This window comes from Leptinotarsa decemlineata, unplaced genomic scaffold, assembly GCF_025532065.1.
Source record: "Leptinotarsa decemlineata unplaced genomic scaffold, Ldec_3_MD MMD2_tig00026294_RagTag_RagTag, whole genome shotgun sequence".
Lineage (NCBI taxonomy): Eukaryota > Metazoa > Arthropoda > Insecta > Coleoptera > Chrysomelidae > Leptinotarsa > Leptinotarsa decemlineata.
In genome coordinates, this window is record NW_027412674.1 from 12,909,781 (window position 1) to 12,935,717 (window position 25,937).

Here is a 25,937-nt window from a genome sequence, read left to right on the forward strand (position 1 = left end):
GTCATTGGTTGATTATGCTGGCGCGCCCTCCCGAATGTATTGGGGCTTCGGGGGATAGGGCCTGACCAGCGCACACTACGGTGGAAAAAAAAAATATATATAAAAACAATACAAAGATACATTTGAAAATGAAAATAGGTTACAGGAGATTCTGGTACTCTTTGGCGCAGTCTAGCTTAAAGCTACTCTAACTCAACCACCACTTCATAATGAACGCGAACATACAAAAATAAAAGCAAACAACATTGATGGTACCACGAAATGAGAAACGTAAATGAAATATTAATTTGTGATTACCTTCTGAAGAGAGTTGATGAATAATTAAATTCAATTGATCTCTTGTCCAATGAGCAATAGTTGACATTACTGACTATCATAGATATAATTTTTATATTTGTATTTCAATTTTCTGATATTGAATCTCTTCAATTGCTCGGGCAATGAATTATAGAGTTTTACAGCACAAAAAAGAAATGATCTCTGAAACTGTGCAGTGCAATATTGTGGCATAGTTAATTTGTTTTTATGTCTAATGTTTCTTGAGTGAATATTTTCACGCAGAATTAGTTTTTGTATCAAACGGACAGAATGAGGAAGGTAATCAATTCATGAACAAAACAACCCAAATGATGAGTCATACGGTTTTTCATATTGAGCCACCGGGAGTTTTTAACGGCTTCAGAAAGTCCATAAATTAGGCGGCAACAAGAATTTTGTACTTTTTGTATTCTTTTTTTATCTAAATCATATAAGTTTGGCCCATATATGAAGTCACAGTAGTTGAAATGGCTTAGCACCAAACTTAGCATTCTTTTTAGAGGTTGGCTCAAAATGAAACGATTAGAGTATAACAGTTTCAATGACATATAAGCTTCTTTCATTAAATTTTCAACATGACTAGTGAATCTGAGATCAGTGTCAAACATAACCCCTAAGTTCTTAACTGTATTGACAGGAGTCAAGAAGGTATGACCTAGTTCTAAATGGAAATTGTTTTCTGCTAATTTACGATTCTTCTCCGATCCAAATTGCATCATCATTGTTTTATTAGGATTAGGTTTCAAATCATGTTCACTTGATAGCCCATTGATCAAATCAAGATCAGTGTTGGAGAGATTTTGTGCCTCACACTCATCGATTTTGAAGTGCATGTATAATTGTATGTCATCAGCTTACGCCTGTATTCCACACGAGATAATGTCAGTAGTATAAATGATGAAAAATAAAGGTCCCAAAAAGGAACCATGTGGTACTTCTGATAGAATATCAAGAGGTAAGGAATGATGATCATCAACAACAACTTTTTGAGATCGAACAAATAAATAAGACCAGATGAGAAATAAAGCAGCACTATCGGAACCATAATATTTGAGTTTCATGCAAATCAGCTCATGATTGATGGTATCGAATGCTTTCGAAAAATCTAGTAGTACTAGAGTGCTAATCATTCCCTTATCAAATCCCTCAACCATGTCTTGTGTAACTTTGAACTTATTGATTTTCTTTTTCATTCCTACCGAGAATGCTACGGTATCAGCGAAACGCCCCTAGAAATAAAAAATTTTCGTGAAAATGGTTTAATTATTGTCATGAATAGTACTGATAATCCTCATTAAGTAACAGCTCAGTTCATGCAAGATTTGAAAATAGCTTTGACGAGGCTACTCGACCCTATTTCATGTCAAAATATTGCTACGATATACATACAATCTTTTAGATGATGAAGTACTTTTCTGGATGGAATATACCAAGCAACATGAATACAAATTTACTATATTTCAGGGTTCCAAAATCATTATTGTCAGGAAAGTACACATATTATGTAAATGAAAGGTTGACATGGAAAAAGATATGTTCTCAATTAAATGTTGTTCGATGAACTTCTCGATATATTATGGAAGAGAAAAAGAAGAGCTGATTAGTGGGTACTTACTGAAAGAACCCATTTTGTAGTTTGATGATACAACTCTCTACCTTCAGTAGCAGAATGGATGAAAATGCACGAAAATATGAAAAATGAACTGAACATAGTGGATACAAAAAAATCATTGAATACTGTGCTATACATGAATAATTATATGTAATTCCTCTGTGCAGACAAGCAATTATGTGAAAACTACCAACCGATATACAATAAAACAAGTGAGAACATGAAAAAGGGATCAATCTTCAAACCAGCAACCAAAAACTGAATTTTCAATAATTATATATAGTCAAATTTCAAAGAAGAAGTAATTTTCGTAAAAAAACACGGAACTCATCATCATTGGAAAAAAGACAAATATATTCATGATTTTTGGAGCTGATGGAAACACTTTTTAGACTGAACAGTCGATATTCTTTCCAAAATTCACAAAACTTTCGAAAACAACATATCGTCTATAAACGAAATGGAACGAGAACCATTAATGACCAGTTTGTCACCTAGTACAGTACACAAAGAGTGAAATTCTGAAAGGAAAACATACCATACCATTCAAGTCAGCAACTCCCAACATATACCAGAGGAAGATCGGTTGCTAGATATTCTCTACAATAGTACAATTCCTTAATATTAGGCACTGAATTCTGAGAAATATCATTGCAATAAAACAAAAATATTGCTGTTGAGGTTGTGGATCTATATATAGTATCAACAATTTTCCTTATCTGTTTAGTATAATTTTTGTACGCCACTGTAAGAAAGGGATTGAGGCAAAAACGTCCGTTATTTCTGAGAATTCAGTGGATTCTATTTTGGAATTATAGTATACTACATCACCAAAATACACAGTATACTCATGAGAAAAAAGTGGAGTCTGAAATATCAAGAATGTCCACTACCGTTTCTATACTGACAAAGTACATACACTTATCAAAATGACCACAGTTGAGTTCAATTGCCAGAACTTCGATGTAAATATCTTAGAAACTATCAATAGTCACAACATGAGCTCACACCAGTATTTTGCACACTTTTAAACCCGTCTTACAAGAAAGGGATTCTTTCTTTTCGCTGGAAAATTGCTCGCGTTCAGCCTATTTCCAGAAAGTGCAAAAAATCTTTCAAATAACTATCAGTGATAACAAAAATTATCGGAAAAGCCGTAAACCACCATATCTTCGAATATTTGGAAGGCTTTAACATTTTGAGCTATCATCAATATGGCTTTTGGAAACGAAGATCAACAGCCCACATAGCAATAGATATTCCAGGTATATTTCATGAATATACATCTAAGGATATTGTATTATGCTATGAATATGCCATGGATATATATATATCTTCTGGAGAATATTCCCTGGAAGTGCTCCTGGCGAACCTTTGATATATTTTAGGAATATTCCTTGGGAATATTCTTGGAATATCTAATAATATTCTTAGAATATGTAAGGTATATTCTATTAAGAATATTCCAGAAATAGAACCTGAGGAATATTCATAAAATATTCAGGATATTCTTAGTTTATTGTTGGAATATACAATAGGGAAACACCATAGAATATTCTTTATATACATTTTATGAATATTCTAGGAATATTCCAAGAATGTGACGAGTAAACGCTATTAGGCATGATTATATATTGCATTTTGATGCAAGATTCACACAAGTAATAAAACACATAATATTCATAAACAAATATATTTTAAAAACAATATACACTGAAATATTTGACGTTTCAACCAATATTAAAAATAAAAAATCTAATTCAAAATATTTATTCACTGAATAAAATATTCCTGAATACTGTCATATTACAAATATTAGAAATGTATTCAAATTAGGATATTCCGACTCTCAAACAAATGTATACTAAAAAATATACTAAAATAACAACTCTGTGAATTCATCAGCACTAATTAAAAAATAATAAATATATCATTTCATTGAAAAATAAAAAATTAATTACATCAAGAAATAGGTTAGGTTAGGTTTCTCACTTAAAAAAATGAACCCACAAATGAAGTATTCAAAATGAGTGGTATGATGGGTTCTTCAATGAATTTCACTTACTTAAAGTTATCCAGACTTTGCTCACCAGAATAGTTTTCCTTATATTTGTCCAACAATGCATCAGCCAGTGTTTCAATAGTAATACCTGGAACAAAATATACATTAACGTTCATTATCACTATTTGAAAGTGGCACAATAAAACTGGTACAGGCGCACCTGCCTGTACCAGGTACCACTCTGTTTCCTTTTGGGCAAATTGATACTATCTTGAAAACGAGTGATGAAAATTATGAAAACAAATGATACAAAAGAATGTGTCATTCACTTACTTTTCTCTATTGAAGATACACAACTGAAATCACTCTAGTTCAAATATGTACTTAGTCAAACCAACGAAGCCCACACACCAACTCTCCTCGAACCTAAAATGAGATATAGTAGGTTAATCACCATGACTTTACTATCGATACTATTGCATTTTACTTACTTTTCTTGAAGACTGAATAGATGCAACTCTCCTGTTTGGAGATCCAAAATCAAACTATTCGCTGTACTGCAAATTGGACAACCCCAAATTATAAATGGTACACTGAACGTGACAGAATTATACTTTGATAATAACACCAACACATCATGCATTACACACGCAAACCTGCCACGTCAACCGCCATGTTGAATCAAATGTCGAATTTAACGCAAACGCAAATGTACCATGCATTAAGGGACAGCCGCTTTCACAGAGCTTATTCGACTGTCGCGCGCTACACTTCAATTGACCAATGAGAAACGTTTACTCCAATTATTCACTTCCCCATTTCTCTGTTTCCAGGATTTTTAGCTTTGTAATTGAATAATTTCAAATACAAAAAGACGAATAGGATGAGAATTAACCAATTTATTGATGCAATTGGTTCATTTATTGGCCCATTCAAATTTTTTTGTCGTTTCCAACAGTTGCTGTTGGAGCAATTCATCCAGAATCTTCGCGTTGAGTTCAAAAACTGGTTAACACCATCAGGGTTATATACATTAGGTTATGCATTCGATTAAGATCTTCAAATATTTTTGTTTTTAATAATATTGAATTATTTGAATACGTTATTATAAGATAATTCAAAATTCCATTGTATCGAATGTTCCAAAATATACCGTGGGGATATATTCTAAGAATATACCATATGGTATATTCGATCGACAATATTCTTAGAATATTCAAGGGAGAATAATCCATTCATAGACATTCTAAGCACATTCTTTCGGGAATAATCCTGCCATATTCATTCATGCATATTCTATGAATTTTCTAAAGGCATGTATATATTCCAAGAATATTCTATAATTATTTGGAATATATACGTTCGTTTTATGATATACAGGGAATATTCCATGAATATCTAGTGCTGTGTGGAAGGAGATCTTCTACCGTATGTCACCCATATATTGAATAACGCAATCAAGGAACATGAAGAATCAAGAGCTGTTTGCTGGCCAAACTTCGATGCTATGGATTGTTCGATCATTCCTCTGTATTGCTCTCCTTGCAAAAGGATATCTCTCGAATATTTTTACCATCAACGCTGGTGTTTCCCAGGGATCCATATTGCCTTCAACCTACTTTTTATTGCATATCAACGACTTACTGGGAAAAGGAAGAATCCAATATATTGCTCTGCTGAGAACATCACAGTTGTCTCGTCATTTCATTTGGATTCCAGGACATCGACTCTGGATGCACATCTTCGTCAGCAGTATAAGGTTGCTTATCTTGATGAGGATCTAGAAACAATTTCGAATTTTGGTGTAAGGACAGACAATTTAGCTTTCTGCTTCGATGAGTTTGTTGGGCGATATGTTAATGCACAACCAAGCAACAAAGGTTGCTTCTCAAAAGCTTGAAACACTGTTCCGAATCTAAAAACTGTACACATCCCAGCAACTTTCAATGCTTTATGAAGCTCAGATCAGATCTTCTTTGGAGTATTGTTCTCATGTGTGGAGCTCCGCCCTCAAGCATACCCTGAAGCTGCTGGATTCCATCCAGTAGCTGTGCTAATTTTGCACAGGCACCGCTCTTAGAGCGCCTCAAAAATTTTTTTGTAGACCTTGTGTTTTGTTTCCACGAAATAAGTTGTAATCGATTGATTAGAAGTCATGCAGAAGATTCAGGAGCATTGAGAAAAGAAAAGTCTCATATTCTTCAGCACGCCCCTTGAGACATGTTAGTGCCATACTTTGAAGTCCTAGGAAGATATCCAGTGACTACCAGGTAGTTTAAAAGACGCTTTTGGATAGAGCCATCAGACACCTCCAGAGATTTTTGTCAAATTTAGCCACCACAACCAACCTTCTGATAGAACTTGATCTTTTTCAAACAAATTGAACCTGGAGAAAACCAAGAACTAGAAATCACCATTCATGAACAAAAAAATACACATAAACATGTATACATTCCACCAACAACACTACTTCAATTCAATACATGTTAGATTGTTGCTTTTCAAGAAAACTAATATCAATAGTAGACAGCTCTCAAATTTGCATTCTTCATAGTGACAGTTTCGGAGATACACCATTATGGATTCAATATCGTACCAAGACTCCTGACTCTGACGGAAACATTCTTATTACACACTTCGAAATGGAATAAAGTTGATTTATTACTCATATGCTCCAACTCTCTCTGAAATATCTAACATATCGGTGATACTCTTCCAGTGATGGATGTTACCCATTCATTTGGGACATTAAAACTTTTTCAAGAGTTTCTCTCACATGCCCATCAGCTTCCGGGAGTTTCTTATCAGAATTGAATTTCAAACTTTGTGATTACTACATAAAACTGGTTTCACACTACGTGAGAAACTTTTGGTCTGTAATGTGAAGATATTGAAGCGGAAAGAAGGAATGTAGAAACACGAACAAAGTTATATATCAAACAACAATGTAATACGTCGATTTTTCATTGTTCGCCAAGGTATCAAAAGAAAATTATCGAATTGTTCTCTCTACTTTCCGACTCTTGATTGGAATGGAGTCGCCATAATAAAGTGTGTACTGTGAATTGGAAGTTTTCTGCGACGTTTATGTTCGAAACCATACGGGCTTAAATAATCGTAGTTCAGAAGATCACTTTTATTAAAGTATCATCATTTGTATACTCCATACAAATGGCAAACGTTTCACTGTAAAGAAAATCACATTTGTATATGTGACAAAATTTTCTAAATGTGTGTTTCCAGTAACCAGCTGCCCCCCCTACAATCCTCAGAACTCGTAATTTGTGCGAGATGGGAATTAACGAAGTGTTACTTCCAAACCTGGGATTTCTATTATAGAAAAATAGATACATATATCGTGCTCTCATTCGATCCAAGCTAGATTATGGTTCTATCGTTTATGGTTCAGCGAAAGCAACTCTCCTGAAGTCCCTGAATGTGATCCAATATTCAGCCATGAAGATTGCCCTGGGAGCTTTTTGTACCAGCCCAGTGAAGAGCCTACTGGCTGAGGCCGGAGAACAACCCCTTGATGTTCGCAGAGACTATCTTTCCTTAAGTTATGCCGCAAGAGTAGCCGTTTCCAAAAACCATCCTTCATATCGATATACATTCTCAGATCGTTTCCAACATATCTTTGAACAGAAACAAAATTACCCCTTACCTTTTTATGTGAAAATTGCCAAAGTTTCTGATAACCATTCCAAATATTCTTCCTCTTGACTTGAAAACTCCCCCTCCCTGAACATTACCAATTACTCCCTGTAATACCTATCTCCTCAACTTTCCCAAATACGATACCCCTTCAAATTTCATGAAGAAATCCTTCGCCGAACTGGTCTCCAAATACGGCGATAGTCATCTTCATTTTAGTCAGGTTGGAAATCTTTTCCCGTACCCTTTCGACTGTCTCTCGTGAGGAGGACGAGTGGTTCATAACTTAGAGTGTTTTTGGTGACGGCATAAAGGTCAATGACATCTATGCCGCTCTGGCCTTGTGTACCCCTTCCTGACTGGGGTATTGATGAACAAACTGTTCATTTTAACAGACGTCGTGGGGCCTTCACTCAACCGAGCGACGGGGCCTTCTGAATCGAGTGGGGTCGTTTATAGTGTAATCTACAGCTTCCCTAAGTAATGAGTTATCATGAGTTTCCGCTGACTCGAGAACTCTCTGATTCCTCAACTGAATGGACTGCTGTATAGCTTCAAATCTCTGCGGATGGCTTCATTCCGCACGAACCATGGAGCATTCACCAGCATCCTGAGAAGTTTGTTTTGCAATCTCTCCAGAATGGAGAGGTTTGTCGGAGCGGTTTGTCCCCAAGCGCCTGAAGCATACATAATGACAGGCTTGAACATCGTGTTATATAGTAAAATCTTATTCCTAAGATTGAGTTTGGACTTTCAGTTGATCAGAGGATAAAGTTTGGCTATCCTCATTTGTACTCTGTCCTTGATGTAATCAACGTGATTTACCCAGGTGAGTTGGCGGTCTACCCAAAGACCTAGGTATTTGACTCGCGTTTGCAATTCGATCTTCCTGCCTGAAATCGTGACTCTTGTATCTGGAGAAACGTTGCGCCTCCCCAAATCTATCGCCTGAGCTTTTCCTGGGTTCACCCGAATCTTCCATTCCAGGTACCAGCGTTTGAGGTCGTCCAATGCGCGTTGCCTATTGACGACCGCCAACCCCCGTCCCATGGAAGAACCGAGGAGAGCCGTATCATCGGCGTATAGGGAAACCTTCACGTGATCGAACCTCGGAAGGTCGCTCACGTAAAGGCTGTACAATAGTGGAGACAGCACAGCTCCTTGAGGCACTCCAGCTTGGATTTCCCTGACGGGAGACAGGGTTCCTTCAACTCGGACCTGAAATGATCTGCCCTTCAGAAAGGACCTAATCCACCGGATCAGGCCCCGAGGCAGGTCAAAATCGAGCATTTTGTGTAATAAGCCTTCGTACCATACTCGGTCGAAGGCTTTTGAAATGTCCAGGAATACATGATGGACTGTCTTCCTATTATTTAGCTCTGAGATGGAGTTTTCGACCAGTCTCAAGGCCTGCAGCTCGGTGGAGTGTGCCCTCCTGAAACCGAATTGTTTATCAGGCAGAACATTTCGGTCTTCAACTTCTTCAGTTAACTTTTGTAGCACAACACGTTCAGCCAGCTTAGCCGTTGAGCAAAGCAGACTAATTGGACGATGATTCTGGGGAAACAGCGGGTTCTGGCCCTGATGATGTGCAACAGATATCTGATAAAGTTCTCCGGGAGCTGCTTCAGCAACCTATTGTTGATTGAATCAATTCCCGGAGCCTTCTTGGGTTTAGAGGCTCTACTGTACCCCCTCAGTTCTTCCTCCGAAGCTGGACGGATCACATCGTCATCATTCTCCCTGAGGATACGCTGAACTCGCTGTTCCAGCCGGATATTACGGTCAATATCATCATCCGGATCAACGTTAAATTGGAACTGATTTTCTATTGTATCTGCAAAGGTCAACGCCTTCTCGGCGGGGGAGTAGCAGATGCCGCGCTGTCCATGAAGAGGGGAGGGAGCAGTTTTCCTCTTCTCGAGCCTGCGGGTGACTCGCCATAGCTCATCATCCCCAGGTTCAAGAGATTTCAAACACTCACTCCACCTCTCGTTTCTATAGTCAATGATGGCCTGCTCAACTTGGTTGGCCATCCTGCTAGCAGCAGCCTTGTCCCCAGGATAGAGGGTCCGCTGATAAACTCGTCTGAGTCGGTTCCTCTCCCGGATAAGATTCTTTATCCTGGGAGGAAACTCATTATAGTTTCGCAGAGGACACTCTGTCCTAGTTGTGGCTGCGCGGAAAGCGTTGTTCACAGACAGTTCAAAATCTGCCACTGCCGCGTCGAGACCGTTGCGAGTTTGAAGTGCCTCGCGGTCTGTAGGTGTCTCCACTAGATGAGCCTTGAAGGCTTTCCAATCCGTGGATGATCTCATGCGATAGTCCCGAGGGGGGGGATCATCACCCAGCATCAGGATGACTGGATTATGATCTGAGTCTGATTCCGACAAAGTGTACACTTCGCAGGACATGGAGACACTCCTGAGTAGTGCGATATCAAGCACGTCAGGTCTGTTATCCCCACGGCAGAACGTAGGCTCACCTTGACCCATCACTCGATACTCATACCTGTCAGCATGCGCATGGAGTGCTCGGCCGTTCGCATTGGTGATTCTGCTCCACAGATTGTGCTTGGCGTTGAAGTCACCAGCAGCAATTGTGGGGGTATCTGTCGACAACAGCAGTTCATCCAGTGATTCTGGGAGTAGACGATTCCGCGGAGGGTTGTAAACTGAGATGAGTCTATGACGACCTCTTCTCAGTTGGAGTTCAACGCCCACGGCTTCCGTGCCGTGTAACTAATCCGAGTCAATGCCGAATTGTACGTGAGGAAGATTACGTTTGACAAATATGCCAACTCCTCCTCCAGCACGTCCAATTCGTTGGTCTCCAAATATCAGCACTTCAAGCATATATATACCGAATCTTCCAAAACAGTTGAAGGAGTAGGAGCCGCTGTGATAACAGATACCACCACTTACACTTATCGAGTTTTACTTACACGCCTGAGAATTGGACATACGAAATTTACCCATCTACATCTCCTGAAGCATGAAGAGCCTCGGATTTGTGATACCTGCAGTGTGACGATGAGTGTTGAACATTTCATCTCTAATTGCCCAGCTTCCAATGAAGAAAGACAATCTTTCGGATTACCAATGCATTGGATGTTACGAACTTTACTTCCCTTTATAGTTTTTTGGAAAATGTTGGCATACAGAATTTTATTTCTGACCGGGATATTATAAGCTTATATCGTCATAGTTACGCTATCAATAAAGAGGGTCATAACTCCCTTGGGACATTATAGATTTTATAATTCCCTCTACCTTTCACAAGTAAAAATAAATAGAAATGAAAACTGAACCATATTTTATTTATTCACGTCATTACAAATAATAAATGTACAATTTTGAAATGTTTCCTGAAAATTACTTCCGACACTGGAAACAATTTCTTCTTTTGTATGGCTGGAGCTTCTGTTCACTACAGTCGAGGTATCTGCCTCTTCTGATGACAAAGTAGACAACATACGCGCCGTTTTATTTCTCAATTCGATGCTATCCTCCAAATACCCCTCCGCCACCGTGGAACTTTTCCAAACTCCGTGTCTTTTTAAGTTAGTCATAGTTGCTCCTGCATTGGCTAGAGCAGTAGCAGAAGTGCGTCGAAGGCAATGTCCCGTATAGGAAGATGAGTTTGGCAATCCTAAATACATTGCGATTTTGCTGGGGATTTTCCCAAACATGTTTTTTCCAATTGGCTGAGATGTACATTTATTTTGTAGGAAGCTCAAAAAAAATCGTTCAATACCTTTAGGACGCAAAAACATATAAAGTCTTAATAAAGGCAAAGCGGAGAACTCTTTTTCATCCACAACTGTAAATTTCTTCGATACACCAGTTTTACTTTCCGGTACGTTCACTACCATAACGGAATCCCGGTCCTCTATATCCGATATCTTCATATTCAAAAGTTCCTGACTTCTGCATCCTCCAAAATAACCCATAATCAAAACAACCTATAACAAAAAAAAAGGAAATAAATACACACAAAAAGGAAAATAAGAAAAAAATTACCTTATGCAATAAATGAATATCATTAGGAGCGTCCTTTAGGAATCTGATAACATCTTTAGGAGATAAAACAGCAGACTTTTTCGGCTTATAACTCTTACTCTTCCGTTTCAAAAAAGCCTGTAGTTCATTGAACTTGGTGATATTTCATTTCTCATGTATAGTCACCATCGATTTTAGCATTGACCATTTAGTCCATAAAGAATTCGGACTATACGTTTCTGACTGAAACGAATAAACACAATCACTACCAAATCTACCGAAAAACATAGAAAATTCCTTACCCGTTCTTGAAAATATGCCAGAAATACAGTTTCAGTGACATCTTTTGGCATAACATTTTTCCGTGTCAGCCAGTCCAGATATATCTTGTATTCTTTTTGGTATACGGCTCCACTTTTCGATGGAATTGATGATTCTCTTGCTTGTTCAGCTTTTTTCAAAATATCCTCCATTATATTTGGGGTAGAAAACACGTTTTCACCGCAAACACAGCTTGATAACAAAGTTCTGTTTATAAACAAGTAACATAGCAACAACCTAGCAACAAGAAAACTCTACTATAATCAACGGTACCTGATTCAAATATACCGGGAAGGTAATGAATTGGTACATTTTTCCGTTTCAAAAATGAACAAAATTTTATTGAAATCGGTCAGAAATAAAATTATCTATGTACCACGGGAATTAATGAGCCTTAATAACCTCAGGCAATTGCTGTCCCTCGGGCCAGAGGCCCTCGGGACGCAAACTTTGCCATCGGTAATTAAGGCCCTCCTAATTCCCTCGATACATAAATAACTATAATGTACCTATTGTAACCGCTAATAACCCTAGTGGTTGATGCGGTGTTTTTCCTTTTGAATAAAAAAAAATAGATACGATTTGAATAATGATCATCCTACAGTTGAAATCCAATCAATTATCACAATTGGTCAATTGTATAAATAGCTGACCAACTGGCTGACTGAAATTTAATACATCATTGAGTCATTCGAATAAATATCTAGGAATAACAACTGATCTACGGATAACAAATGTATCCTGAAAATGATAAGAGGTGGACTGTCTGAATTTAAATTTTTCAGAAACTTCCCGAACAAGGAAAATCTGGAATTGTACTTTTGATCAGTTGTCATATCAAATGATAGGCTGGCAAGGAGTTGAAGATTGTTATATGATATTTAATGCAAAAATGGATTCACAAAATGAAATTTCGTGAAGGCCAAATATACACAAGTTGTGTTGTACTCAAGTGACAACTCCTACCAAACAAGGAACAGGAAGGAACAGTGTAAGATCATCTGCAAATGGGAAGTGAGCACGCTTCAGAACTATATTTTCATTTTCATCAACATAGAGCGAATGAAATATTGGGGCCAAAACCGAATCTTTTGGGACACCAACAGTTGTAACTGTTTCAAATATTTCACAATTATTCATCACAACACACGAATGGGCGACTATATATCCCAAAGGATTTTCTTCCACAAACTGGACAAGAACAAAATATATTCAGTTGAGAGTGTTTGATATTTCAATTTAATAGTGGCTAGATTTGAAACCTTCTTCTTCTTCTCAACAACTTTCCGCAATTTCCCTCTATATTTTTTTTGTAGAGTGGTCAATCACGTCGAATAGTAATTCTCACAATTTATTCATTCTTTTTCAGAAAATGTATTATTATTTCTTGGCTGTACCAAAAATCGGAGGCAACTTCAACAGAAGACTTTTGAACACGAAATTCGTAAAAGTATGACAAATTCGATTTTTTTTTTGTTTCCGGATCCAACACGGCTCAATAAGTCTGCATCTCTTTCAAACCGAATTCAAATCGGATGCGAAGCATTTGCCTTTGTACGCTTCTGATCAACATTCAGACAATTTGGTATCTATTTTGCAGGAAACTCTACCAAGTTCAAATTGATGTGAACTAGAATAGAATAGAATAGAAGTTTATTCGACCACATTACACTTTACATATTTGTAGCAAGTCATGACAAATTTGTTACATATGCTTACGCACAGCAAAAGTAATTTCAGATCGGATGAGTATAAAAGATAATTTAAGATAAAAAGTAGAGCAACATAAAGATTAACATTAAAAACATGAAAGAACAACATGATATAGCATATTTACGGTATGTTGATGAGTATGTTGCTTGTATGTTGAGACTTACGAGCGATTTTTAAAATACCCCAGGTAATCGATCGATCGATCTTCACTTGCTATCGTCCAACCCGTGTTAGGAATCACACGTTAAAAGGTAAGACCTCGTTAATCCTTAGCTCGCACAAGTTTCGACTTCTGAGAGTTGTCGTTCGTAGGGGTGCGACAGCTGGTTAACGGAAAAACAGATTTAAACAGAATCAGAGACAGAGTAAAGGCAGCCCTCCAATAGTAGTTGTTCGATGGATTGTTTGAATTTATTCATATCAAGAGCTTTCAGCTTGACCGGTAAACAGTTATATGATTTGTAATCCAAAGAATTTTTTTGTGATTTAGCTGGGGGATATCGATTTGTACAGATCTTTTCAGCGTTTCTCGTACGGTACTGATGAATATTAGAACGTTTAGGTAAGGTACTCGCAATTCTGTGGATTTCTAGCACAACATGAAAAATGAATATGAATAACGTTGGTACAGGCATGATACCTAGTTTTTTGAAAATCGGCTGACACGGTTCTCGAAAACCTACACCTGCCATTATTCGAATGGCTCGCTTTTGTAACCTGAAGATATTGAGAGAACTAGGTTTCCCCAAAAAACAATCCCATAACCAATGTGAGAATAAAAGAGCGAATAATAAGTATTTTTCAATATATCGAAGCTGGTAATATTTTGAAGTTGTCGTAGAACATAAATTTGCTCCTAACCTGATTTGTATGTTGATGCCAAGATAAAGTATTATCAAGTGTTATGCCAAGCAATTTCACGCTATCATTTGAGGGGCCTACAGTGGAGAATTGAAGACGTTGTGTCTTATTGGTATTTAATTTCGAATTATTTGTTAGAAACCAAGTATTAGCTTCATTTTCAATGTCTTCCGATATTTCTGTTAGTTTGTTGATACTATTTCCACTGTAGATTAAGATGGTATCATCAGCATAGAGAATTGTTTCATTTGGCGCCATAAAATTGCAAAAATCATTTACGTAGATGATAAAAAGTAAGGGCCCAAGGATAGATCTTTGAGGGACTCCATGTACTACAGGTTTGAAGCTAGAAATGGTATTATTGCAAGAAACAGCTTGATATCTATTTGTGAGGTACGATTTGATAAGTGTTAACGAAACTCCTCTCACCCCATAATATTGTAATTTTTCAAGTAACAGCGTGTATGACACGCAGTCAAAAGCCTTAGATGAATCAAAAAGTGTAATGGCAGTATGCAGTCCATCTTCAAGGCCATCAATGACATATCCAACTATATCTAAAACAGCTTGCGAGGTGGATCTTTCTTTGCGGAAACCATATTGGGAGATTGAGAAAAAATTATTTGTTTCAAAATAGGAATATAGGCGTCTTTTTGAAATGATTTCAACAATTTTACTAAAAATTGAGATAATGGAGATAGGACGGAAATTATCCAAGGAAGAAATATCTCCTTTTTTAAATATTGGGATCACTTTGGAGAACTTAAAAGAATCCGGAAATATGCCTGTTTCAAAAATCAGATTTACTAACATGGTTAACGGGTATAGTATGATGTCGAGTGTTTCCTTGATAATAATAGAACTATTCAAATCTTGGGCATCTAAACAGTTTGAATCTTTTAGAGATTTTACCGCTTCTGTGATTTCAAGCTCGGTAACGGGCTTGAGAAAAAAGGTGTTGCAGGGAGCTGGAAAATTTCTGAAGTTTTGTAAATCAGATATGGGTAATTTAGGTAAAGATTTTATGATACCTTCTGCAATATCCACAAAAAGTCGTTGAAATTTTCCGGTGAGATATGGATAGCAATTTGACAAGTTCTTTCATTTCGTTCGAAATTGATGATCTTCCAGCAAGCATTAGATTTATTTTTTGCTGAACGAATGTAATTATCATAAGCTCGTTTTTTAGCAAGTTTTATCTGCTGTTTATAGTCCCTCTTCAGGTACTTATATAGCTCAACATCAGAATAATCTCTGCTATATGATGGAAGCATTGATATGGAATATCCAGTGCTTCAGATATTGGTTCCATCTCAATTCAAAGGTTTGATAAATTCATGTCGTGAACTACATCGAAATTTATGGGAGCCAATCCGTTCGGTTACGTCTTCTATAGAAAATTCACCTCTTTTGAAGCTTTCAATATGTACAAATTAATCGCCAAAAACAGGTACTTGAAGGTGGATCGACATTTCAATTTCGTTTAATAATTTTTTTCAGATTTTAGTTAAGCAGAAGCTCAACTTATCGGCGTGAAATTTCCCACCTACATTTTGACTTTTCATCGTTGCTATGGTGACGCAATGTTTTTCCATCCACATAACCGGTCTCGGCTAAATAGATATCAATACAACCTCGTAAATCATTCGAATAATTTCAGTTTCTGTGATGGAAAAGCTGATACAGTGAACAATAAACAATTGTGCGAGTTTCAATTCATTCAATTACTATTCCTTTTGTTTCAGTATCGGATTTCACTCAGCAATTGGGCCAGATGTACGAGCAACACGCCGAGGAGTTACAACTTCTTGTTGCAAACTTCAGGAAAAGGAATGGAGAACTTAGAAAAGAGAGGTAAACAAACTTTTAATTACTTTTATTTCGAGTATCAGTGCTTCTTGATCAGACGATTGATTTCTAACAGTAACAATGGAAGTGATCCAACAAATTTCGATTTTATAAAAACCAATTCTATAGTTTTATGAAAAAACGTATAAATTATAATTTGAAAAACTGAAAAAACATGCTTCATTAGCAAAACTGAAAAATTATTCCAAATTAATTTAAGATTGTGTTCAACATCGATGACTTGATGTAACTAATGACTTCCAATAAATGTGAAAATGGAATGAATCTATTAACAAAAAAAATTATTTTATTTTGAAAAAGCGTGTGGTTTAACATCCATTGTTATAAATAATTGGTTAGGAGCTGTTTGCTAGAATTGCACCCTACACTGAATAGATTTATTCTGATTTCAGACTTCAGGATATAAATTAAAATATAAATTGGAATATATTCCGATTTATATTTTATAAATTAGAATGTAAACGAATTGAGTAACTCAGTTTCGTAAATATTTTCGATTGTCAACGCCGAACAATAAATAATAGTTTAAAAAAACTGAAACAACACGCTTCGAAAGCAGTAAATAACAATAAAGCAAAAATAGCAATAAATAATTGTTTCAAACTAGAAAAATGCGCTTTGATAAAAATAAATAACAATAAAGCAATGAAAAACAATGAATAATAGTTCATAAACTGAAAAAACATTCTTCAATAGCAACACAAACTAAAACATAAAATACATTCATTGTTATGAACACTTGGTAAGGAGCTGTTTGCCAGATTGGTACCCTAAGTTAAATAGATTTATTCTGATTTCAGACTTATTAGAATATAAATTAGAATATAAATCAGAATACGAATTAGAATGTGAATTAGAATATAAATTGATATCAATCAAAATATAAACTAATTAATAACACAGTTTCGTAAATCTTATCTACTGTCAATGCAGAATAATGAATGATAGTTTAAAAAAACTGAAACAACACGCTTTCATAGCAGTAAATAGCAATGAAACAATATATAGCAATGAATTATAGTTATGAAAACTAAAAGTACACGCTTCAAAAGCAACACAAACTAAAAAATAAAAAATGATTCAAAACTAATTCAAGATTTTGTTCAACATCTATAATAAGTCCTACGGCTTGATGTAACTATTGAGTTTCAATAAGTCTAAGATCAGAATCAATCTATTTACAGAAAATTAATTTGATTCATGAAACGTGGAATGTTAAATATATTCATTGTTATGAATAATTGGTTAGGAGCTGTTTGCCAAATTGCCACCCTAAGTTGAATAGATTCATTCTGATTTCAGACTCATTAGACTATAAATTAGAATATAAATCAGAATATGAATTAGAATATAAATTAGAATATGAATTGAATATATATCAGAATATTAACTAATTAATAACACAGTTTCGTAAATCTTATCTACTGTCAATGCAGAATAATAAATAATAGTTTAAAAAACTGAAACAACACGCTTTTATATCAGTGAATAGCAATGAATCAATAAAAAGCAATGAATTATAGTTTTGAGAACTTAAACGACACGCTTCAATAGCAACACAAACTAAAAATAAAAAAAAATTAAAAACTAATTCAAGATTTTGTTCAACATCTATAATAAGTCCTACGGCTTGATGTAACTATTGACATTCAATAAGTCTAAAATCAGAATAAATCTATCTACAGAAAATCAATTTGGTTCATAAAACGTGGGGTGTTGAATATATTCATTGTTATGAATACTTGGTTAGGAGCTGTATGCCAGATTGGTAGAATATGAATTAGAATATAAATTAGAATATGAATTGAATATATATCAGAATATAAACTATTTAATAACACGTAAATCTTATCTACTGTCAATGCAGAATAATAAATAATATTTGAATTGAAGGGGTTATATTTTTAGGAGTGATTACTTCCTTCCCTTCTTTGGAAGATTCTCTCATCCCTTTTTTTTGTATCAGATGGAGTAGTAGAAAGCCAAAAACTTTCTTTCTCAAAAAATAAATAATAGTTTGAAAACTGAAACAACACGCTTTTATAGCAGTAAATAGCAATGAATCAATATATAGCAATGAATTATAGTTTTGAAAACTGAAACGACACGCTTCAATAGCAACACAAACTAAAAAATAAAACATTATTCAAAACTAATTCAAGATTTTGTTCAACATCTATAATAAGTCCTACGGCTTGATATAGCTATTGACCTTCAATAAGTCTAAAATCAGAATGAATCTATTCACAGAAAATTAATTTGGTTCATAAAACGTGGGGTGTTAAATATATTCATTGTTATGAATACTTGGTTAGGAGCTGTTTGCCAGATTGGCACACTGAGTTGAATAGATTTATTCTGATTTCAGACTCATTAGAATATAATTCAGAATATAAACCAGAATATGAATCAGAATATAAATTAGAATATGAATTGAATATAAATTAGAATATAAACTAATTAATAACACAGGTTCGTAAATCTTATCTACTGTCAATGCAAAATAATGAATAATAGTTTAAAAAAACTGAAACAACACGCTTTTATAGTAGTAAATAGCAATGAAACAATGTATAGCAATGAATAATAGTTTTGAAAACTAAAACGACACGCTTCAATAGCAACACAAACTAGAAAATGAAAAATTATTCGAAACTAATTCAAGATTTTGTTCAACATCTATAATAAGTCATACGGCTTGAGTCTGAAATCAAAATAAATCTATTTACATAAACCTAATTTTGTTGTAAAATAGCGTGGGGTGCTAAATATTTATTGTTATAAATACTTGGTTAGGAGCTGTTTGCCAGATTGGCACCCCCACACTGAATAGATTTATTCTGATTTTAGACTTATTGGTTACATCAAGCCATAGGACTTATTATCGATCTTGAATAAAATCTCAAATCAGTTTCGAATCATATTTCAGTTTGTGTTGCTATTGGAAGTTTTTTTTTTAATTTTTGAAGTATAATTCGTTTTCCACTTTTCAGTTTGGCATTCTATTTCAAGCCCAATTATTTCAATTGCACAGACAGTGTGGCGATCCTGATCAGAATAATGAGATGTACTTATGGAATTATTGTTTTGTTATTGATTCTTGATGAGTGTACAAATATTAAAATAAATATGTCCGTTTGAAGTTAGTCAAAATCGAGTCCAAAGCAGTCGGATCCGAACAAACAAACATACGGGTGAAGCTGATATAAGCGTGTTAAAAAAGGTATACTAGTAGTACTGATGATGGTAGTAGGATAATGCTCGAGAGAAAACACAATCCTGGAAAATTTCAATTATAAAGAAGTAATTCAAAAACTATAAATATTTCAATGAAGAAATGCTTTAATATTATTATATTGAAAACACTGCATTATGTGATTTTCACATGAACTATTCAAACAACTGTGATAGGTGTCTGTCTAAGATTATAAATTTTCATAACCAGAGAAGACTGCGTCAAAGCTATTCACCTTGTTTCTTGGCAGTGGTCTGCAGAATTTCATAGCCAATGTTTTGTTTACAATTACAGCAGAATCGTATTCAGGAAACACTTCACTATGAGATTTCCACTAAACAGTTTGAAAATAACGCAAAACGTGCTTCGTTATATAGTATTTTTTCCAGAATGTCTCTAATTAACCCACTCACCATACAAACTAATCGGCTTCGTTTCAAGAATCTGGGTTTATTTGGTCGAGTGTTAATAGTTGTGAGCCATAATGAACCCTTGCGGGTTGCGGTGAAGGGTCGAGTAGACCCACTGACTTTGGACCCAACCTAATCTAATCAACCCAAATCTATCTCATAAGTGGACTGTTCAATTTCTGCTATCGAAAAGAATTTTCATCAGATTTTGTGTAAAAAAAGAATTGAGTGCTCAAAAACGTTCGAAATGTTGACAGTGGCATATGGTGATTGTACTGTGAGTCAGAAAAATGTTTACAAGTGGTACAGACTTTTCACAGAAGGTCGAAAAGATGTGAATGACGAAGCCTGTCCTGGACGCCTCAGCACATCAACAACCAGTGAAAATGTTGAGAAGGTGGGAAACATTGTTATGGAGAATCTTTGAATAACTATAGTGAGGAATCATGGGTATACAGCGTGACTCACGGTCGATGGTAGGTTAGACGTTTCTGGAAAACGCAAAGCATGGTTTTTCTGAAAATTTCACCTCTCACATGTCCTTACCTGTTCTATCGATCTAAAATATTTTCAGCACTGCGGCGTTGCCACTTCCATCAAAAAGTCCTAGCAACTTTATATTTTTAAACGGAACACCCCGTATATTAATACATTTTTGGAATCGCTCTAGTATTTTAATACTTTTTTGTTGATAGTGTCCTATACCTATCTATATCTGTTTTCGAGATGAAAAATAAATTGTGCTAAATATGGTCCAAAACATAGCCTTAATTGAAATTACGTACATCAGTATTCTCAATTCATGAAAAATTGATATTTTGATGATAGTTTGGACAAACTCGAAATATTCAAATACTCCATATCATACAGGGCGTGCTAAAATTACTATTATTTCCATTGTGCATAAAAGTAGTCAAAAGTAGTTTCAAATGGAACCCCCTGTATATTACTCGGTAAATTGAAAGATGGTGAAAAATGCTTCAAAATGATATATCATATCCCTATACCTGAATCGTCAAGTTTTCTCAATAAAGTCGCTTCTTCTAGAAACATTATTTTTTTTAGAATTTTAGATTTAGATAGCAGTGGAATTATCAAGCTTATAGCAGTTTGGTTACTTTTATAAGTAATTTTCAAAGAGTTATCGAAATGGGTTTTCAAGAAAAATTTGAACTGAATGTTTTCTGTATTCTGAAGAACAATAAAATTAGCTTTTTTATTTATGAAGACACACTGAATGTAGAGAGATATCTCCAAATATTGAAGGCGACTGTAACCGATTTTTTTGAAAATTCACCTTTAGAGGAATATAGGAATTCGTGGTTAAAACTGGATGGAGCGCCAGCTCATTCCACGCAGGAAGTTTCCAGAAAACTTGACGAACTCTTCGACGATAGTTAGTTTAGGCGTTTAGGGCCGTGGGATTGGCCACCGAGATCACCCGATCTCACGCCACTTGACTTTTTTATGAGATGTTTTGAAAGAAAGGGTATACAGTACTCCAGTGCTTACCAAAGAAGAATTGAGACGGCGAATAGTGCGGAGTATTGAAGATCTGGATCCCCAGGAAATTGAAAAAGCAACCACAAGTCGCGTACAAAAAACATTTTAAAGTGTTTAGAATGTAATGTATAACTTTTTCAGCATTTATTGTGAAAATGTGATATTTTGTTTACAATTTTGTTATTTTGAATAATCCTATTCTGTTATTGTCTGTACTTTCACATGTTTTAGCATACAAAATCTTACTTTTTACCTAGAAATTACTGTTGTTCCCTGGAAACTTTGAGCCATAGTTACGAAAATTATTTTGTAACCTTACAAACTTCCTCTCGTTCATTGGTGTAAATTCAGGATACATTTGGTTGAATTTTTTACACGTTCTGACAATGATTTGATCACTTTGTTCATGTGTATAATAAACAATTTCATAAGAACTTCATTTGAATAATCGATATTTGCATTCATTTTGGAAGATGATTCGAAACACCGTCGATAACTCTTTGTGAATTACTGATAAAAGTAACCGAACTGCTATAAGCTTGATAATTCCACTGCTATCTAAATCCAAATTCTATAAAAATAATGTTTTTAGAAGAAGCGACTTCATTGAGAAAACTTGACGATTTAGGTATAGGGACATGATATATCATCTTGAAGCATTTTTCACCATCTTTCAATTTATCGAGTAATATACAGGGGATTTCATTTGAAAAAAATTAATTCTTGACTATTTTTCTGTACAATGGAAATAAGAGTAATTTTAGGACGCCCTGTTTGATATGAAGTCGATTTCTTGGTGTTATTTGAATATTTCGAGTTTGTATAAACTATCATCAAAATATCAACTTTTCATGAATTGAGAGTACTGATGTACTTAATTTCAATTAAGGCTATGTTTTGGACCATATTTAGCACAATTTATTTTTTATCTCGAAAACAGAGAGAGATAGGTATAGAACATTTTCGACAGAAAAGATTTAAAATCCTAGAGCAAAACCAGAAATGTATTAATATACGAGGTGTTCCATTTAAAAAAATAAAATTACTAGGACCTTTTGATAGAAGTGGCAACGCCGCAATGCTGAAAATATTTTAGATCGATAGAACAGGTAAGGAAATATGAGAGGTGGAATTTTCAGAAAAATCATGCTTTGCCTTTTCCAGAAACGTCTAACCTACCATCGACCGTGAGTCACGATGAATAGTTATGACATTGGAACCAAAGTCCAATTGTCCCGTGGCGTAGAGCATCAGGATTTCCTGCCAATACCGTAATCATGCCTCAGCCAACGTATGTACCAGAATTGGCCCCCTGTGACTTTTTCCTGTTCTACAGATTCGAGATACCCATGGAACGACGGATTTTGTCGACGATTAAGGAGATAAAAATCGAATCGCAGAGAGATATCAAGGACAGACACATTGTCTGGCACACACACACTGGCCAAGTTGAAAAAGTCATCAAACTCATTTCTTGTCCTCTCTTCGCTTGAGAGTACTCATGATATTTCGCCGATAAACATATTTTTGATGGAAAGTATCTGAATAGTCGTTCTCAAAGTGCCCCACTAATGTTGTCTATCATTCAGAATCAGGTTTCAGGAGTTTCAGTTTCAATTTCCGCGACTGAAAACTTGTCCTCAATTGAAATGAGTTAATTTCATGGGATGCAATTTTCTCATCAAACAATTTTCAGAAGCTTGGGCACGGAATAATGTTGAATTGCAAAACGAGGATTCTTGCAAATATTTATGTTAGATAATTAAAAATCCCGTGCTATAATCAATGTACCATGTCTGAAGAAAGTTTGTTTCACTGGAGAAATGAATATTTTAATATAGACCACCACAAGGAATTGAGGAAAAAGCTGGATAGACTGGCTGAGAAAATAAGGAGGTGCATCTTGCGGAATATTGGACTGAAGACAGATGGGATGATATATGAAAGGGTAGTGAAACCTGTGGTTTTGTATGGTGTGTGAATAGGGCGCATGAAAGCAGGGTGAGGAGCTTAGGAATGGCCCTACTTCAAGTAAAAGCATAGGTCAAATACCAAGAATAGAGGGTGGAACAGATTGAGGACCTGGCGGAAGGAAATATAGGATATTCCCCTGATAGCAAGGCATGTTGCTGAAGGTTATGAATGACGAGGAAATGACTGAAGAGCATGTGGATGACGGAGAGAGACTAGATGATAAAATAATGGGAATAGACTGGATGTATAAAAGTGGAAAAAGTGAATGAATAACAGGAAATGAAAGGATCACTAGACAGGGCAGCTTGAATGAGGCAAAGTTGATAGCAATTGAAAGATGCAACGCAGATCACATGGCGGAGGGAACATAACGACAACAGCGTAGACAACAGAAAAGCTACCGAAGCTACCGAGGGTATGGACCGAAGGAATGTTACATGAAATGTGAAAAAAATGGATGATAAGAATGAGGAGAGAAAGAGGATTGTAGCGAATGGCAAAGGGAATGAGAACAAGGCACGATTGGGCGACTGTTCTACAGATTCTGTAGAACAGGCAGATATGAATCATTGGATCTGTCATGAAAGGCTGTTCAGCTAGTCACAGGGATGGCAATTTTCCGGGATACTTGGCGAAATGTAACCTGGGATTGGAGGTGCCTTGCCCCTGTAACTATGGGAAGCCCGAAACGGCAGAGTATGTGATTGACAGATGCATTGGCAGAGACAGGATGACAGGGCGTGAATGGAAAGAAACGATGGAGTGGACGAATGGTCCTGAGGGACTTTATCGAAAGAAGAAATGAATGGATACAAACCGTAGAGGAATCGACTGATAATGTAATGAGGGATGAAAATGAAGATTAAATGATGATCTGCCAGCTCATTAGCGTAAGAATATCACGTGGAATCTAATGTAGAGCTGCTACTAAGGAGGGGTCGTGGTCTCTTCAATTAGGCCAGGTCATGGAATTGGTGATTATGTAATTGACTCCGTCAATCTATGTTTTTATATTGAGGGGTATGGGTTGGTTTCATCGAGTTTGGGGACACTATATTTTATAATTTTCTTCGTGTTTTCAACTCTCCTGAGTAGCAAGAGCGAAAGATATATTAGACAAGTTTTAGTTTTTCCATTATTATTTGTCTGTGTACTCGATCATCGTAAAATGAGATTGTAGAAAATGTATATTGATAAAGGTAATGTGTCTTCTACCTCGCTGATTCTTTCCTGCGCGCTGGTTGCGTCTCTTAACAGTGGTGGCTTTAGTTAGAAGAAAGATGCTCAGTTGCAAGACTAGATTCAACGTAGGCAAAGGCATTATCAATAGCAGCGGCCATATCAATTCCTCTGGGGAAACAGGTGAGACTGACAACATACAAAACTGTGCATATTGCCTAATGCATGCAACAGTTCAATTCATAGCTTAGCAGACACACACAGCGAGAGAAAACCATCAAATCAGGAATAGCAGAGTATGTTTGGACCCATCAAGATAACATCGAGTGGTCCCCGACACAGGGAGGAATATTGGTTAGGCGGAAATTAAAAGCAGCCGTATACATATTGTCCAACAGAGTGTTCAGGCAAGCTAGCGTAGAGATACGCAACATATGGAAACCCATAATCAAGCAAAAAATGGCCAACACTCGCCAAAAGGTTATCTCCCACTAAACTGGTGAAGCGGAAAAAAAACGCAGATAATTGAAAGTACTCAAATGACCTATAAATAGTCAACTCACGGAGGAATTGATCCAGTAATCACCCGAAGACGATTGTGGATACTAACAATCGGAACGTCGTGACGTAACTTGGTTTGGAATCTCTTAACTTTTCAGTGTTTAATTCCATTTTGTCAAGTTTTTTACTTATTATAATTGTTATTTTCAGCTATTCATTTTCAATTCTTCATTTTTCATTAGTTCTTTCAGGGGTTTCAAATGAATTTATATAATATTAGACAATGAGAAACCAAACTAATGAAATTAACTAATGAAAACTAATGAAAATAGTTCGGTTAGTTCGATCAGAAAATACTTTCGAAACATATACTTTTATATGAACACTGAATTATACGCAAACACTTTCCTCTATACAGTTTGTATTCCAAACATTCGTTCTGGAAATGAATCAGATATCATTCACAGGATTCCTACACAACATATCAACTGAAAGAGGTAGAATTTCACTTATTATTTTCAATATAACTGGACATATACAGTGAAACCTCATTTATATTTTAAAATTCACTGTTGAACAATTTTCAACATTTCATATTACAGAGGATGAAACCTATATAGGAGTTCTGTGGATCCATTCAATCAACAGTTCATATCGAATCATTTTTCAAAAAGCATTGTCTCACCAAAAAGTTTAGAAGGAAATTCAACATCGCAAACCTAATATATGAGATTGAAACTGTAATTGTCATATTTGTTCGTTATTTGTATCAATAGAAAAGGTG

The 25,937-nt window shown here is 35.7% G+C and overlaps 1 protein-coding gene across 12 annotated transcripts in view; it reads left to right on the forward strand.

Moving 5' to 3' along the window:
- Positions 1-25,937, forward strand: part of Stacl (SH3 and cysteine-rich domain-containing protein) — a 379,844-nt gene that overhangs the window by 130,821 nt on the left and 223,086 nt on the right. For all 12 annotated transcript variants that reach the window (XM_074180450.1, XM_074180451.1, XM_074180454.1 and 9 more), the window contains one exon: positions 16,228-16,336. In XM_074180450.1, the coding sequence (XP_074036551.1) occupies positions 16,228-16,336 (109 nt within the window). The remainder of the gene's footprint in view (positions 1-16,227; positions 16,337-25,937) is intronic.